This window comes from Plectropomus leopardus, chromosome 1, assembly GCF_026936395.1.
Source record: "Plectropomus leopardus strain MGB_pleo_1.0 chromosome 1, ASM2693639v1, whole genome shotgun sequence".
NCBI lineage: Eukaryota > Metazoa > Chordata > Actinopteri > Perciformes > Serranidae > Plectropomus > Plectropomus leopardus.
Genome location: NC_142176.1, coordinates 23,049,139 through 23,066,243, shown reverse-complemented (window position 1 = coordinate 23,066,243; position 17,105 = coordinate 23,049,139). Strand labels below are relative to the sequence as shown.

The 17,105-nt window shown below is 39.8% G+C and overlaps 1 protein-coding gene across 6 annotated transcripts in view; it reads left to right on the top strand.

Moving 5' to 3' along the window:
* The window catches only part of tcf12 (transcription factor 12), a 104,019-nt gene that overhangs the window by 73,237 nt on the left and 13,677 nt on the right, over window positions 1-17,105 (top strand). For all 6 annotated transcript variants that reach the window (XM_088077912.1, XM_088077908.1, XM_088077910.1 and 3 more), the window contains exons 9-14: window positions 1,765-1,864; window positions 3,523-3,662; window positions 4,126-4,267; window positions 4,422-4,492; window positions 9,075-9,219; window positions 15,928-16,001. In XM_088077912.1, the coding sequence (XP_087934038.1) occupies window positions 1,765-1,864; window positions 3,523-3,662; window positions 4,126-4,267; window positions 4,422-4,492; window positions 9,075-9,219; window positions 15,928-16,001 (672 nt within the window). The remainder of the gene's footprint in view (window positions 1-1,764; window positions 1,865-3,522; window positions 3,663-4,125; window positions 4,268-4,421; window positions 4,493-9,074; window positions 9,220-15,927; window positions 16,002-17,105) is intronic.

Sequence of the window (17,105 nt, the reverse complement as noted above, 5' to 3'; positions counted from 1 at the left end):
TGAAGTAAATTATTTCCTCATTGTTTGACTTATTTATGGGTAGTTAAATAGTAGTAATGGTAGTTAGATAGTTAAATAGCTGTCAGATGATTGCTTGGGGAAAAAGATATATTGTCATCTAATTTATTTTCATTTGGTTTTCTGCTTGTCTTAGTTTTCCCTGGATTAATTTTTGATACATGAATAACAGCTAACTTAATGCATCTTAGGTATTGACTGGTTGTATTGTTGTATATTTGGTTCTCTTTTATACAGTGATACCTTTCATGCTAGTGAACCTCAGTATAGGGTATATGAACACTGGGGAAAGAAAGGGTACAGAAGGGAATTTATTTTTTAATAAAAAAATACCCGCTGATGCTCAAACAACTGGTGTAAGTCTGTGTTGGTGTGCTGATCCGTGTGAGTGACGGCTTTTAATTAATGGCCTTGTAAAGGGAAACCCAGGTGGGCCCTCTCTTCCATAGGCCGGCGGAATGAGGCACCCAGTGTTTGGGATGGTTTATTAATGCTTTGACTGGTTAGCCCAGGGTAAAAAGGACAATTAGCATTATCCGCTGCCATATGCTGCCCATTGAGACGGAGGCAAAAGACAAAAGCCCGGGCTCCTGTGCGAGGCTAACCTGAGATCTCCATGGAACTACTATCAACCCCGGGCACATGTGTAAACCAGAGGACCCATGAGAGCTCCACCCCTCCCAGAGCACTTTAATTACACACCCAGACAACAAAACGCTGGAGTCCAGCTCAGCCAGCAGAGCTGCTCTCTGCATTGATATTATGTTCACATGTGTGCTGCGTGTGCGAGCGAGTGATTGAATTTATATACTTTGGTTGTGCGGCATATTTTCCATCAGCGCTGTGTCATAAAACAACTTAAGCAAGTAAACAACCTTTGCGGCAGTCATCACATCTGCAGGCGTTAGAAACCAACCTTTGAGGAGCGAGCTGTCATAATGCCAACATCTGAGCGAGGCCATTAAAAGAGGGATTCATCTTGCGGAGTTCAGGACACAGGCTGGAAATGTGCAGGTGGAATCGAGCTGGCAGGTCTGGCTCTGATTAGTGTTACAGCACGGTGGGGTCATCCAGTCCTGTCTGTGGGAGGGAGGATTTGTTCAAACCTTCTCTCCCTCCTTCCCTCCCTCATGCTCTCTCTGTTTCTGCCTCACCCTCTCTCTCCCTCCATCTGGAGTGGATGAAGTCACGGACCACATCACTGGTGTTTGGCCTTCAGTCTCTTTGATCCTCCCGCCTAGCTTGGCACACACACAGCTGTATAACAGCATGCCCATTGTGCCTCTCCTTTCACTGTACCACCACCAGCTTGCAGGTACAAATATAAAGAAAGCAAAGCAGGCTGTTTTTGTACCACTTATTTGATTTCTGCCTCTCTGGGAATGTTGTAATTTGCCAGGCATTTAGACTATGCATGGAAGCGAGTATCATTATACTTCCATTAGAGGTTGAGTTGATCTGAAATGCAAATACCCCTGATAATCCACTCCTCCCCTCATGAGCTTGATTGCTTGCTAGTCATTAAAGTGTGTTTGTGGTTTTCAGAGCCTTATCTGCAGTCCATGTGCGTGTGCCATCACATACTTTTATGTACCCAAAATCTTGATTGGAATTGAGATTTGAAAGCTAACAGTGTTTATAGCTGTCAGCATCATCATACTCGACAATACTATGTGTTACTGTATGGTTTTACTGTGTGGTGGGCAAAAGGCGATATTACTAATGATATATGTGCTCTCATGGCAGGTGTATGCACCATCTCCAAACTCAGAAGACTTCAACAGAGATTCACCTTCCTACACTTCTCCTAAACCCTCCAGCAGTATGTTTGCAAGCACTTTCTTTGGTAAGTTCAAAAGCAAGTTCCCATGTATACTCTGCAGTATTGTATTACTGGATACTAATACCCGTTTTCCACCAAATTAGTTCTGGTTCTTAAGCCGTTACCATTCAGGACTGGAACCTTTGTGCTATCCAGCGAACAGGCCAAGTTTCCACCATTTTAATCAAGGCTAAAAAACAAACATATTTTTTTTTTATCCAAAAAACAAGTATGGATCAACTAGTAATTAGACCACTGCACCCACTGTTGCCCTCTCCATCCTTTATTTCCAACCTGTCAAATATAACACGCGCCCTGATGTTGTGACGGTTTGCACTTTAGGTTAAGAAAGCCCCGGCTATTTTTGGTTTCAGCTGAAAAACAACTTTTTGCATTCTGAACCAATTTATTTTTTGTCGAAATGCTCTGAATAGCTAAAAATTAATTGCAGGAACTGGAACAAAACTTGATCCATGTTGGTGGAAAGAGGATATAAGAGAGCTACCAGATTCTTAAATTACAGATTTCAGAGTTATATTATCATTACTTTATTCTTTTATTCTAATATTTCTAGTTTTGTGTAGAATAGGTACAGTCTGTGTTTTGGTGTGAAGATGCAGAGCTGGAAATGTGCAGCAGTTTATAGCATTAATAACAAAGCACTCTGGCTCAATAGACCACATTGCTACCTCACAGTTCCTTGTGTTTTCAATCTTCAAAAGGACACTACAGACCTCTTTTTGATGTATTCACTGTGTTAAGTGTTGTGCTTTTTGCTTTTAAAGGGAAATATACACATTTTTTGCGTTGTTGTCATAATGAAGTAAGTAAATGTTGCACAATGTAATGGCTATTAAATTATGACTCTATCAGCGCTTAGATTGGTCCCCTGTAAGCCTCACTCTCACAACGCAATTCTGTCTGCCACCGGGTACGATGTCCCAGGAATATGAAGGCTCAATTTACGTCACAAAGGAAGTGCGTCAGCAGTTGCACAGCCACCAAAACAGGAGGATTATAAAGCCTTTGTTTTCCCCTGAAGCTATCTATTGCTATCCAAAGGTACCAAAGAGTGTCAGTGTAAGTTCTTTGCCATTATTGTCCCCAGCAGTGGAAACTGTGGACAACCAAAGTAACTGTGAAAAACAAAATGCAGTGTATCCTGTTTAGTGGGTAGTTGCCGGACTCTTAGGACAGTGAAAAGCAATCAGGTTGTCTTTGCGACAGTGGTGTCAAAAATTATATCACTTGGAAACGCTGGGGGGAAAGTTGAAAAGTAGTCTGTTTCCACTCATCGTCCTCACATTGTCACTTGTGGCAGACTGACTTACAAATGGCTGAAACATTATTTTCCAAAAACTCTTTCAGTACTGATATTTTGATGTTATCTGTTTTTATATTATCTCTTCTATCTGCTAGTTTTTAGCAGTATATAGTAATATCAGTATGCAGTATTTATTTCAGCGTGACTGACAGAAGAGCAGACTTCTTCGTTGGTTTTATCTTTGTGTTATCTCAGCTGTCTTAAGGATGAGTATCATGTTTCTGTTCCAAGAACTAATGGACCCCAAGTTTGAGGGCTCGGGGGTTAGCTGCTGTCTGGCACTGTGTCACAACTAAAGCCCATGTTGTATACAATAATGAACTGAAATATACTGAAATTATTCATTTATTGCCTTTAGATGGTACCCACAGTTCGTCTGACCCTTGGAACTCATCCAACGGGATGAGTCAGCCCGGCTACGGAGGAATGCTCACTGGATCTTCATCTCACATGCCACAGTCAGGAAACTACAGCAGCCTACACTCACAAGACCGTTTGGTAAGCAGCACCTCTCAGCTGGTGTTATCATAACAGACAGACAGCTGATAAATAACTGTATGTTGCTTTATTTTGCATTACACTTATGTAAAAGACCTAAAGTGTATTGTAACCTAATACAGCATGTGAATTCTTTTTCAGCCCTCACAGTTAGAGTGGGTGTGTGTGTGTGTGTGTCTTAAGTTGTCTGGTTATTATCAGTGAAGACACTGCTGACCCTTTTTGTCAGTGTTTGATCTCCGCCTGCCTGCCTCAGCTGGCTGGGCATCACAGGGAGCCTGCAGATGCTGCCTGCCCTCTCTTTATCTCTGTCCCTCCCCCCACTAACTTTTGCTTCATCGCAGCCTGGGAGATGTCAAAGGAGAACATAAAATTCAGGCAATAAATAAGCTCTTTCTTTCTCACACACACACATACACGTTTGTGCCTGAAAATAGAGCGTTTCTGTTTCTTTATCTTCCAGAATTACCCCGCACACTCAGTCTCTCCAGACATCAATGCCAGTCTTCCTCCCATGTCCAGCTTCCACCGAAGCAACACCAGCACTTCGCCATTCGTCACTGCAGCGCACACCCCGTCCGTCAACGCGGCCGATGGGGTCATGGGTACGTTCTTGTGTTAACTGTTTAGCTACCTGCCCAGAATGACTAATTTATCGGCCCCCGATGTAATCATCACTGGACAGCTGCTTTATAAACCATGACCGCTCGTCATTTGTTTGAGTTTGCTGTTAAAAAGCCTCCTCCTGTGTTTTCTTAGCTGCTGCAAATCGGGGGAACGCCACTGGAAGCTCACAGACTGGAGATGCACTGGGCAAGGCTTTAGCCTCGGTGAGTTACAACCCCAGTTTATTTAACCATTCATTCATAACATCAATGAATGCCTTTCCAAGCACACAAGTATCCTGGTTTGGTTTGGTCTTATCCAAAGTTCAAGTTCAGAGTTATTCATTTGTCAAGTGAACAACACTTGCAACAACATTCATTGTCATTGAAATAAATGTCTCACACTCCTCTAATATTGCCATTTCGGTATGTATAAAAAATTATACTGGCAATCCTGGTTCAGGATATGTTTATTGTATGGTTTTCAGAAACATGGATAAGGTGTAGTATCCTTCCTTTTATTGTGATACTTCAGGTTGCGTATTTAGGTCTCTGAAACCAGGACATGGAATTTATATGTGCAACACATTCTCCAAAAACCTGATCATATCCAGGATACCCATGTGCAAGTAAACACACTCAATCTGGTTTAAGCCTTTGCTGTCAACCACACAGAAGTATCTGCGCACCCCCTCAAGTATGACCTCCTCTTAGTTGGTGTGAAGCTCATATCTAACTTTTTTGCACACACACTTTCAAATAATTTTGCATTTCTCTGCAAAATATATGTCTCCATCCAAATATATGTCTCCATCCAAATATATGTTTCCATCTCCAAAAAAGGTGACCTCAGTAATCAAACTGGGAATTAAGTGCTATACTGACTGCTGATTAAAATAGAAAAGCCCAGAGGACATGTTTGTAGTTGTTTTTTGGCCTAAGCCTGGATAATTGTGAGCTTAAACTAAGAGCATTCAAGAAAGAGAATTGTACACTAAAAATACTCCTAAAGCCAGTGGATTACACTTCACTTCTGAAAACCAGCCCTGGATATTTGTGACATCATGTAATATATCAAATGTATCATAAAATGTGTTTAATTTGTTGTAGCTTGTATAATGGAAGGAAAATGGTCTTGTCATTCAGTTGTTTGCACATCAGGTGACGCATAGACTATTGGTTTTAGTTTGATTCAGTCTCTATTCAGTGTTACAGTACCTTAAAGCTCCCTCATATTAAAGCTGTAATAAAGAAAGTTTTAACAATATACTCATTTTCAAGTATGATTAGAAAGAGCCTCAAGCTGTCTTTAATTTTCACCTTAGAGGAATTTTTTCTCATTAAATTATATTAGACATTTAGGAGAAACTGAAATACAAAAAGTGACTTTTTGTACAGAACAAAATGACCATTTCTTGAATTGCATAGAAATGTTAAAAGTAGTGATGAGCGGATATACGATTTTATTGATGTTCGCGATTAAGAACACTCGCTATAAGTTAATGATGCTGAATTTTTGTTATCAGAATAATCTTGAATGTCATGCTTGGAGGCACCCGAAAACACTGCTGGACAATCAGTAATAAAAGACTGCAAAAACAGACGCAACAACCTCGAAAAAGAACCGTCAAAGATCTTAATCAAGCATTGGCATATCTTATATTGAATTATATGCCATTTCAAATGGTAAAGAGAATGGCTTTTTAGAATTGTTTGATTGCTTAATTTGCTAAAAAAAAAAAAGATGTGTCATATCTGTGATGCAATAAAAATATTTGTTCCTTTACAAAATGTATGGTTAAGTGATTACAGTTTGTGTTAGTGCCATTTTAAGGTTTTTAAGCATATTTTAATGATCAACAGGATAATTTTGCGCATCGCATTTATTTTGGCCAGGATACTCATGACATGAAATTTGTTTATCGTCCCATGTCTAGTAGATTGTATCTCAACTTGAAGGTTGTAGTAACGAAATGGGCATTACTCATCTTTTCCCAGTTGTTGCCTTCACGGGTCTGTTTGGAATCATATTTCCTCTCTGGCATTGAATTTGTATTTCTGCCTTTCCGCGTATCAGATACGTTTAAATTCAGATTTATTACAAGCTGCTTTGGATTTTAAAAAGTCTAAACCCTACAATTTTACTAAATATCCCTTAGATACTGTTTAACATGTTGTGTAGACAGTATTAATTTCACACACCCCTGGCACAAGCTGCACATTCAGGAGGAATATTTCTCACTAGTGCAAAGCCAAAATATGAGAGTTTAGGGATGGTAATAACAAATTAAGTCCTTTATATTTGCAGACTCAATTCTATTAGCATGACAAAGCTGGAGTGAAATGGACACGGTTGGACTGGGGTGGGGGTGGGTGGATGGAGCAGGGGGCACAGGGGAGTTTATAACTGCTGTGGCTCAACTCCACGGGCCGCCTTTTGTAGAGCTTTTGTTCTCCACCCTTTTAAATTGGCCGTGCTTATTGGCCCCATGCCGCCTGCGGGAGCGTAACTGATGATGAGGCGGAGCTTTTATTTATTCCAGTAAAATGAGCCATGTTTCACTTTGAATGCAGCGTTAGTAGCCGGTGAGTGAAAAGAATAGAAAGTCATATATTGTCGGGTCAGAAGTCACGGTTATAAACAGCTTGCTTTTGAGAAAGTGAGAAATATTTGGATATATTTGTGCTCTCAGAGCGTTGAAAAGCATAAATAGTCGTTCCTCCCTTTAGACAACAGTCAATCCCTCCTCTTCTACACTTCAATGAAACCTCCATCCTTATACTCCAAGTTGATTGAAAAACTAAAGCCCAGAGATCAAGATTGAATAAGGAGATTATTAATAATGAGAGCATTCTATCATCCCCCCTCAGAAGTCAAACGTTTTCCTGCAAGCTCAATTTGATCTTAACTTGGAGGAGAAATCTCTGAGGATCTGCTGTTTTTTTCCTCTGCTAATTAGTCAGGATCCACCAGTAATACCCGCAGTTCTCAGAGACATGTTCCATTATGGCACAATATCCTCTTATTACAGGAGAAAAAAAATCAGGGATGTGTTTGTGCTTTAATCCAGCATTTGTTTAAACAAATGAAATCCCAGTGGAAGTTCTGAAGACGTAATCTCCTCGTTCCCCAGTGATTGACATCATCCTAAAACTCAGTGACCTCGGTGTAACCTAGCAGAGGATGCACTGACACAATGCAGTAACTGTGAATTGCCTGTTGGTGTAGAAATAAACCTGAAGTAACGCAAACTTAACTTGTGGCACCAAACAAAGTATTTGCCCTAGTTGTCCTCCTGATAGAGTTTCGAAATGTGCAAAAATAAACAGATTTTGAATCCTACTAGATTTTGATAAATGGTTCACAACACAATATCTGGTGCAGGCTGAAATGCAGCCCTGTGAGATTTACTGTTGTTGGCTTAACAGGGTTTCCAGGTTGGGCGTCTGCACTTTTTGAAGGCACAGAGGAATAATAACCAGAATGACATTACACAAGTGAAAAAAAAGCCCCAAATTTCCCTGCTGTAAAACTGCAAGTTTTATAAGTTACTATTAGGATATGACTCATTTCAAAAACAGAAAACTCTCACTTTTTATTATTGTTGCATTTTAATGGAAGCCAGTTCAGCACCAACCTATTAATTGCAGGAGTGTGACCTTACTTCAACCTGTTACATTTTCATATTTGCACGTCAAGATCTGCCCATTTAAGATGCATGACATATAAGAATAAGGAAGTGCAGTTTTTTAAGTTCGGATGAAAATGCCCTCATTTAGCAATGTTAAAGGGAAACTTGACCGATATCTAACCAGCTCTGTTTTATCGCAGGTCAAACATCAGTCATTTGCACATACTGCTATGACACAGACCTGGTTGAAAATCTGCTCAGTTTCTCTTTAATTAAAATAATTAAATTTGCTATTCAGGTAGACAGTATTGCGTTGATCTTCACCCTCCACCACTCATTTATATCCATTTTTCACCAAATGTGTGTGTGAGTTTTTTAAATGAGGGAAAACATGCTCATAAACAGGTGATAAACTACTTTCCCATTGGTAGTAACTCTGCAGTGAAAGCATATGCTCTCTTTTTTTCTGGAGTGTCAGGCTCATTGTCACGAACCAGCAAGAAAACACAGTTAGTAAAAAGTAGAAAGCAGAATGGAGGCCAGTGAAAATGTTACAGTAGTTACTTCTTTTGTATATATCTGTTACGTATTCAGTCTTTCTCTCTCTCAAACTTGGTGCAGAGTAAATATTGAATGATGTCAGAGTGCTGCTTGGATGGAGATGGGATGCATCATTGTATCGAGTGGGAAAAGGGGCTAAAATTTGAGTGTCCACCTGGGTGTCATATTTCCATTACTGCTGATCTGAGCCAATCGAAGCTGCAGCGACTGCTGCAGTCGTTTGACCTGGGAGTGAATGCTGATTGTAACCTTTCCCATTAAATACAAAATCCAGATGTCAGTGGGTGTTAGTGGTTTTACAGAAGAGTGCAGGAGTAAGACCCAGGTGAAAGACATCAAAGTGAATATTGTTTATGGTCCATTTTGTTAAGGCCGTGCTCTGAGCACAGATGACTGTTAACGACTCACATGTATGCATTTAGAATTTTTATTACACCTCTGGCAGTAAAATTTCCATAATTGATGATACATTTTTGGCTTGACGATGGTAACAGCTGTTAAAGAAATGGAAAAACAGCGACAAGTGATGTATATACATATGTATTTCATTTCGGGCTGCTGATGCTGCATTAAAGATGACTCTTACTTATCTTGTTTCTTCTCTGCTCCCACAGATTTATTCACCTGACCACACTAGCAGTAGTTTCCCATCCAACCCGTCGACACCTGTGGGTTCTCCTTCACCTCTGACAGCCACAGCAGGTGCTGCCTCAGCAGGTACCGTGGTGACTGCTGCCGGCACCCCGTCTGGAAGGCCAGGTAGAGCGCCAATGTTTGATTTTAATCTCACACACACCTTCTATGCACCTACACTATATCTTAAAAGAACATGTACATCACTGAAACTGCTTTAGAAAGACTTTTTTTTAAAGAGCCTGTGACAGACACACATCAGGTTGTGTTTAATTCTGCCTCAACCTGGAATAGCTAAGAGGCTTTCATGAAAATGGCTTTCTATTCATTTAATTGCTTTAACTATGTAGTGTATTAGGTGGATTAATTAAAGCCTGAGCAGAGTGAAATGTGAAGTTTCCCTAAAACCTAATTTAATACACCTTTTAGTTGTGAAGGAGCTCTACTCATTCTCTATGATTTATCTGTGCCAGGGCAGTTAATGCCATTTTTACATTAATCTATTGTAAAAGAAAGCTAAGTTTAGCTTGACAGCTGCAAAAAAGCCTCACATTTTAAATTGTATTACATCTCTTTTTGGGGGACCATGTACAACAAACATTATTCTTAAGTGAAGAGAGGAGATGCTTTGCACCATGTGATTTAGCTCTTAGCTGCTTTGTGTGCATTTTATTTATGTAGGGACGGAGCATGTTAATGAACATCAGTATAAGAATATACAATGTAAACATGCTGGAGTCTCTCTGCAGTCTGTGAGCACACAAAGTGACATGAGTTTTACTTCAAGCAAGAAACCAGTGTTGTTAGTTACACCTAAACCTTAAAACGGTACCTGACTTCACTTGCTGGTTCAGTGTTCACAACACTGGCTTTATTTTCATGGCGGAGAGAGCTGCTCCACATAGACTCCTGATGACTTCACAGACTGGTTTTGGCTCACAGCTTTTTAGGAGGGTCTTTGTTCATGTTCATAAATTTAGATCTAGCTCACAAGTGTTTTTGGAATAACATTTGAGTTTTGACTTAGACAAGGACTTTATTTTTAAGTAATGGAAATGAAGCTTTAATAACAAGCCCTGGAACGGCTGTAAATGAAAAAGACTGAGGGCTCTGGCTTTTAGGGTGCTTAAAGATTTGAAAATCTTGTAATGAAAATGTTTGAAGTGGGTGTTGAAATACATTTTTGAAAAGCCTTTCATATTTTTTGCAGAACTGTTATCCAAGTTTTTATGGCTTATAATAGCGGCTCATGGCACTTGCCCTACTTTGTAATAAGACACAATTTTTGGGAGTAGATTTATTGTTGCGTAATCCTGTTTTTCAACAGTGCTCGGCAGTTTGTGTTTTTGTGTTAGCTTGGTTTTTTAGGATGGCTAAACAAGCCTCCCTCTGAATTGCATTTATACTTTGGAACAAACACAGGGAACAAAAACAGGAAAGTAGTTTAAAAAAAAACAGTCCACAGCCCGTCTTCTAGCCTCGTACAAGGAGGTTCCTGTTTGTAATACACTGGGTTTTTACAGTGAAAAGAGACGTGCATAAGAAGAATATGGATTGTCAGACGTGTTGACAGAGGCCAGAGAGTAATGGGAAGTGAATGAGGGGAAACAGTAAGGGAAAGCCCGGTGTGTTTTTTCAGCGGGCAGTTGTGTCATGTGCGGTAATGGAGTGGCGACAGCTGTCTCTACGTATGCCCCCCTTATCCTCAGCTGTTGCCCTGCCCCATGGACAGCTGTTCCCCCCAACACACACACACACACACACACACACACACACACACACACACACACACACACACACACACACACACACACACACACACACACACACACACACACACACACACACACACACACACCAGGCTGCAAAAGGCCTTGTTTATCTGCCAGTGGGTAAAGGAGTGCTGCTGTGACTCAGCTGATGATGAGGTCGATGACGGCCTCACTTGGGGAGATCCCCCCTCTTGACCTATTTACAGTACAGAATGCCACACCTGGCTACATCACATCACAATAGAGTTCATAGTCCAGTTTGTCATGTAAAATGTTCAGAAATTTAAAAGATGCTGTTATGTCATGATATCATGTAGAGCTAGGCAATATAGAGAAAATCAAACAATTTTATATTTTTTGATCAAATACCTCAATATTGATATGCAAAGATATTGTCTGTAGCAGGCTTTACAAGGTCATGAAAAACCTGGAAAAGTCATGGAATTTCACTGTCACATTTTATAGGCCTGAAAAGTCATGAAATTAGTAAAAATCATTGAATGTTCTGGAAAGTCATGGACCTTTGTTGCATGTAATGAAATTACTTGTGTAATCTTCCATGGATAACCTTGCATGTAATATAATAATAAGCATATAGTAATCAAGAAGTCTTCTTACAGTGTTCATTTTGGGTCTTTTCAGGCATAACAATGTATGGAAAAACAATTTTAAATTTACAGAAATTATATTTTTTTTCCCATGATTATCCCATGATCCTTTGTCTCGCAGTTACCCAACTATCTTTAGCTAACCACTTGAGGCCAGGACTTTGTGCACATTGAAATCATAAAGGCATAAAGAATTCCTCTCTAGTCTCATGAGCCAAAGAGATGCAGCAGCAAAAAGCACCTGTGGTTGAAGCCACCCCCGTCAGGCGGATTAATAATGCCATGTCAGTTGGTCACGTAATGCCCCCGAAATAAAACAGCTGTACTGTATTTTGAAGCAGCCCATTTCATTGCTTTATTTTCATGTAATAAATACACAAATGTCAGTTGAATGATATTCTGAATGAAAAATAAAGGAAAAAAACAAGAGATATAATAGTCTTCCCCATATAGTTTCAATTTTACCTGAACAGATGTGATCTGTTAAGTTCAGAAAAATACATTTCTATTATTTAGGAACCTTTCAAACCAGGAAATGACTAAATGTATGATATTATGATCTCTAAAATGTAAGATGAAAGCTAGTCTCATATCACAATGTCAATATAACATTGATATATTGCCCATCCGTAACATTATGTGATGTTACAGAATATTTCTATCAGGGTGTTAAGGTTTTATGATTAAAAAAGTTCAGTGTGTTTTTATTAATGGTTTTTATGTATATGTAACAAGTAAAAACATGCAGTAAAATGAGTACATGTGGGATTTTAGGAAATGGATATCATTTCACTAATTATTCACCCTTATTACGCTTCTGGGATTAGAGAAAGAGCGATACTTTGAAATTGGCACAAAATTTGGCTCGCTGTTGAAAATCCATTCATCATTACGATTACACCGATATACAGCACATTACTCAAGACTGGTTTGTTCAATTAGCCCTCTCCAGCGCACGTGGGAACCAGAGCCCCGGGCTAATTTTTCACAGCCGCCAGCCAGCAGAGACTCATGTGGAGTTCCTGTCTCACTCACCTGGGAGAAGGCTGAGGCAGAGCAGAGGCTTTTTCATTTCCTCCTCCAAAGTCACTTTTAATAGTCTGTTAATTAAAGTCTGATTTATCCAAGGCTGTGAGAGTAAAAGAACATAAAAAACTCCAGTACTGAAGGTTAGTGACATTTCATTGGAATGAATTAATGGAAAATCAGCTTTCTGAGCTTCAGGGACGTGCGATTTTTCTTGTGTTTGTCAAAAGTTTACATTAGGGGTTTACTCTCTTTCTCTGTTAGTGTTATGCTTTTGAAAACCACTGTGTTAAGTTCAGTGGTTTATTATGTGTCTGAACACATAGGCTGTGATTAACAGTTAACAATAAGGGCCCAGACCAACCAAGCTGATGAACAGCCATCGGTCATCACCGATGTTGGGTGATTGGTTAGCGTCTGTTGCCCTAGTTTTTGAAGTGTATCCCGCAATGTTGGCAATAGTCAGCTTTTTTTTTTTTTTTTTCAGAAAATTTAGCATGTTGAGTAAGCGTTAGTGAGAGTGGAGCCCATCTGTGAGTGAAATCACTTTGATTGGCAGAGGAGAAACAGAAGCAAACGAATGACCAAAGTCAGGGAATTAGATCGTAACAAATGTCATTTTAGGTAAGATTTTTATTTTAGCCACCGAGCTCATTAGCAGCAAAGGTTTGTAATTGTTTATGTTTGTTTCGGCACATTAAATATCCTTTGTTTTTTCAATATCAGGTTGTGTTTTTAATGTGCTTACTGGCTAACAGCGATCTTTAATCTGTCTTGTCAGTCTTCTGCTTTTTCTTTTATAATGACAAACGCAAACTACTGCGACCTGCTGGTATAATGAGTTATTTCTTCTCACGCAGGCGCAGGACAGATGTGCTAGCTGGCAATTGGCTGTAGACTTTGCGATGTGTTCTGGTGCAACTTTCTGGCCGAGACACAGGAACGTTAGGCAAAGCAACAGTCGGTCTCTCAACAGTCGCCACTAGTTCTTTGATGTCACTTTGGTGTGTCTGGCAAAATATTGTGACAGTCCACTCCGACATTACACTCAGGAGTCCACTCTTTAGCTTATTAATAGCTCTATGAATGAAAAAATAAAATAAAATTTGACCCTAGTCCGTATCCTCTAGGCCCCTCTACTATAAATGCTTTCCTGCATCTTGGTCTGCATGTGTCATTGCCTCTATTTTATTAGAAGAATGTTTTTTTATAGTCACTTTAAAGGATAGGAAACCAAAATAAAGTCTCCATCTGTAGAGTGTGCTGCAGTGGGATGTACCAGGACGTAGGCTGGATTTGGCATCCTTCCACTATGATAGACACCAGTAGAGCACTGAAAGCACTGAGCTGGAGAGGCCCACAGATATCCTATCCTGTGAATAACCTGGAAAGGTTCATTATTGTCAAAGTCCATTAAGGTTATTTGATTGTATAATACTTAGCCTCCTGTTGCACATGGCAGGCAGGTTATTTGGATAATTGTGTTTTAGGAAAAGAGAAAGAAAGAAATTTTGTGCTGGAAATGTGATGAGCAGATGTGGATTCCTTTTCCTTTGCACTAATTTACACCAGATCGAACCAGCTTGATTTGCTTTCCTGTGCTGGCCTGTAGATTTACTTTTTGGCTCAAATAGAAGTACAACATCCACTGTGAACTTCTTCCAGCCAAAGGTAAATTGTAATCTCTAGGACAGAGTATCTTAAGTTTCCCCATAGTAAGATTACATGATTAAATTGCATGATTTTTCATTTGGAATGAAAAGAAGAAAAGTGCAGCAGTAGATTTGGGACGCACTGTATGAGTATAAATAAAACAATGGAGTTCACATGTTTCCAGATGTGTATTCCATGAAAGACATGAAGACAAACTGCCTGCACTGCCACTAGGGCTGCCCCCTGAAAGTCCAAGATTCAAGTCATCAGTTTGAGATCCCTCAGTCGACTGAGATTCCTTCTAGTCAAGGAGTCGATTTTGTCTTCTAGGGACGTTTTGGTCCTCAGATTTAGCTGCAGAGTGAGGGCTCCTCTTTCTCATGCTGCTCTCTGGTACAGGAAGCTGCAGACCCAAAACCAGGGTGAGTCTGAATGAGACGGAGACAGCTGCCTGAAAACAGAGGCTTTACACAGTCAGTGTCCAAGATAATATTACCTTCTGCCTTCTGCTTTAGAAGTGTTGAATTTACAATACAATACAGTCTCTGGCTTTTGTTTGATATATAGTGTTGGCAAAAAATGTTTTTATGCATGTTTTCGATAGGGCATTAGTAGTGGTGGGAATCATTAGAGGTCACACAATGCAGTATTATCACAATACCTAAGCTACAATGCAGTATTATTGAGATTTTAAATGTGTTGCGAGTACTCCGATAACATATATTGTATTATAATGCAATTAATAACATTTTTTACCTTTTAAGAAAAACTTAATCAGCATCTGTTTTATCTAATAAGGTAGTTTTCTTCTGTGCTCATCTCACTTCAGTCATTATTTATTGCAGCAAATTGTATCTAGTAGACTAAGAAAGCGATTGATACTCTGTATTCTAGTAGGCTACCAAATGTTTAATTTGCATTTCTAATATTAATAAAATAGTCGGCATCCATTTATCAATACAATATTGCCACGCAAAAATATGTGATGTTTTACTGATTGATTGATTTTTTTCCCCCTGACTCCTAGTCATTAGCATAGTTGCTGAACCTGGTTCAAACTCTAAGGGGTCTGTGAAAAAGAGTTATGAATAGCCAAATATTTGCTTTGAACTGCCAAATCTGATACGACTGACATACATTAATTCTGTGTCAGGTCCAGTGCTAGTGCTGCCACTACCTCACCTGTCAAACAGACTGACAGAAAACTTCAGAGAAAGATAACGCTGTAATGAAAGAGTATGAACTGACTGAACCCATATGCTTGGCATATTTCTTTCATCCAAAACTCTGATGAAGGCCATGAGCTGAAACACTAATAAACCAGGCTGCATTTTTTTTAATCACTCTGATGTGTTTCTAGAGACTCAAAAGTTTCCAGGAAAGAGGAAGTGTGAAGGAAAACTAGTGTTAAAATCAAATCTCTCATATTTTTCTCCTCAAGCTTCTCTTAGCTTTGTTCATTAATGTGTATATTCAGCATACATTTCGGGCTGGAAGTGGGTATTAGACGAACCCTCCGCTGGCTTTTGTGTCAGGATGCAGTCCAGCCATCAGGAAGTGATGCAACTGAGCCCTAAAAGATAAAAATGTCCCACATGGAACAACAACAAACCAGAAAATCAGGATGTCAATGTGTTATGACTGCGTGTTATTGTGTGTGTCAGTTGGCTTTTGTGTTGGAGGACACAGTGGAGCAGGATACAGCTATCAGCCATGTTGATACCAAACTGAATTAGAGGATTGACCTTCGCTACATCTCTTCCTTTCTTCATCAGGTACCAACCAGTGGCCCCGTGCTGGTGGACAGACCCCCTCCTCTCCAAACTATGAGAACTCCCTTCACTCACTGGTAAGCTCCCTGTCTGCCTCCGCCTCCCGTGATGGATGCTCGCTTTGGATAAGTTACCCGTGAAGGAGCTAGCATTACAGGGAGATTCCTGTCTGACAAATGTTTTGCAGAGGAAGGTGGGGGTAGAGGGATAACCAAACTGAACAATACCTGTCCCTTGGGGCTTGCCATCTGTCCTCCACTCTGTGGGCCAGGACGGGGATGACAGTTGGGGGATGGGTTTCGTTCGGGGGGCTGGTGTGGGGGTGGCAGCTGTCTGCTGAACGACTTCTCCAGGATTCCTTCGCTGCCATGCGGCCAGAGCCACAGATCACCTTTCATCCAGCGCTCTAACCTGATGCAAATGTCAAGTATTAACATTTTTTCTTCTGGGAGGTTTATTATAGGTCGAGGTATTGAATTATAGAGCGCCTACTACAGCACAAGTACAGACAGATTTTCATGATACTTACAAATGTAGGAATAAAGACAAGTAATACAGAACAGTCTATATCAAAGCAAGACTCAAAGAATGTTATTTCAAAACGATTTTCTTATTGACATTATTGTCTGTTTAAATGATTTATCCACAAATTTATCCACATAATACAAAACTGCACCATTTTTGGGTTGTAGTAGCTAACAGAACATTATGAAGAGCAATAGAGAGAGATGTGTGTTTAGATATCAGTGGACAAACTTTGCTTTTATTTTCAAAATAATATGGCGGAGGTCTAATTCATTTATCTCTCCCTTATCCTTCTTTCGATATAGTGGTGAGGGTGTGTGGAGCCAACTGTCCACTGTAGCACTAGCTGTCCGATCAAATGCGAAGGATATGATTCGATTTGATTATCATTTCCTATTGAAACAAAACATTAGAGCAGTTTTCACTAAGTCACAATACAGAAGCCAATGATGCTTTACCTTGCGTTTCACGGTGACTCAAAAATTTCTCATAATAAAAAAATAAAAGTAAAATTGCTCAAACTCAAACACGATTTTAAAAAGCCACACTCATTGCAGTTGCAACCTTATGACATTGTGCCATTCATATAGCCAAATGCACATGAAGAGGATATTGAACATCACCTTATAGATGTCTCTGCCCGCTCGGCCTGCAGC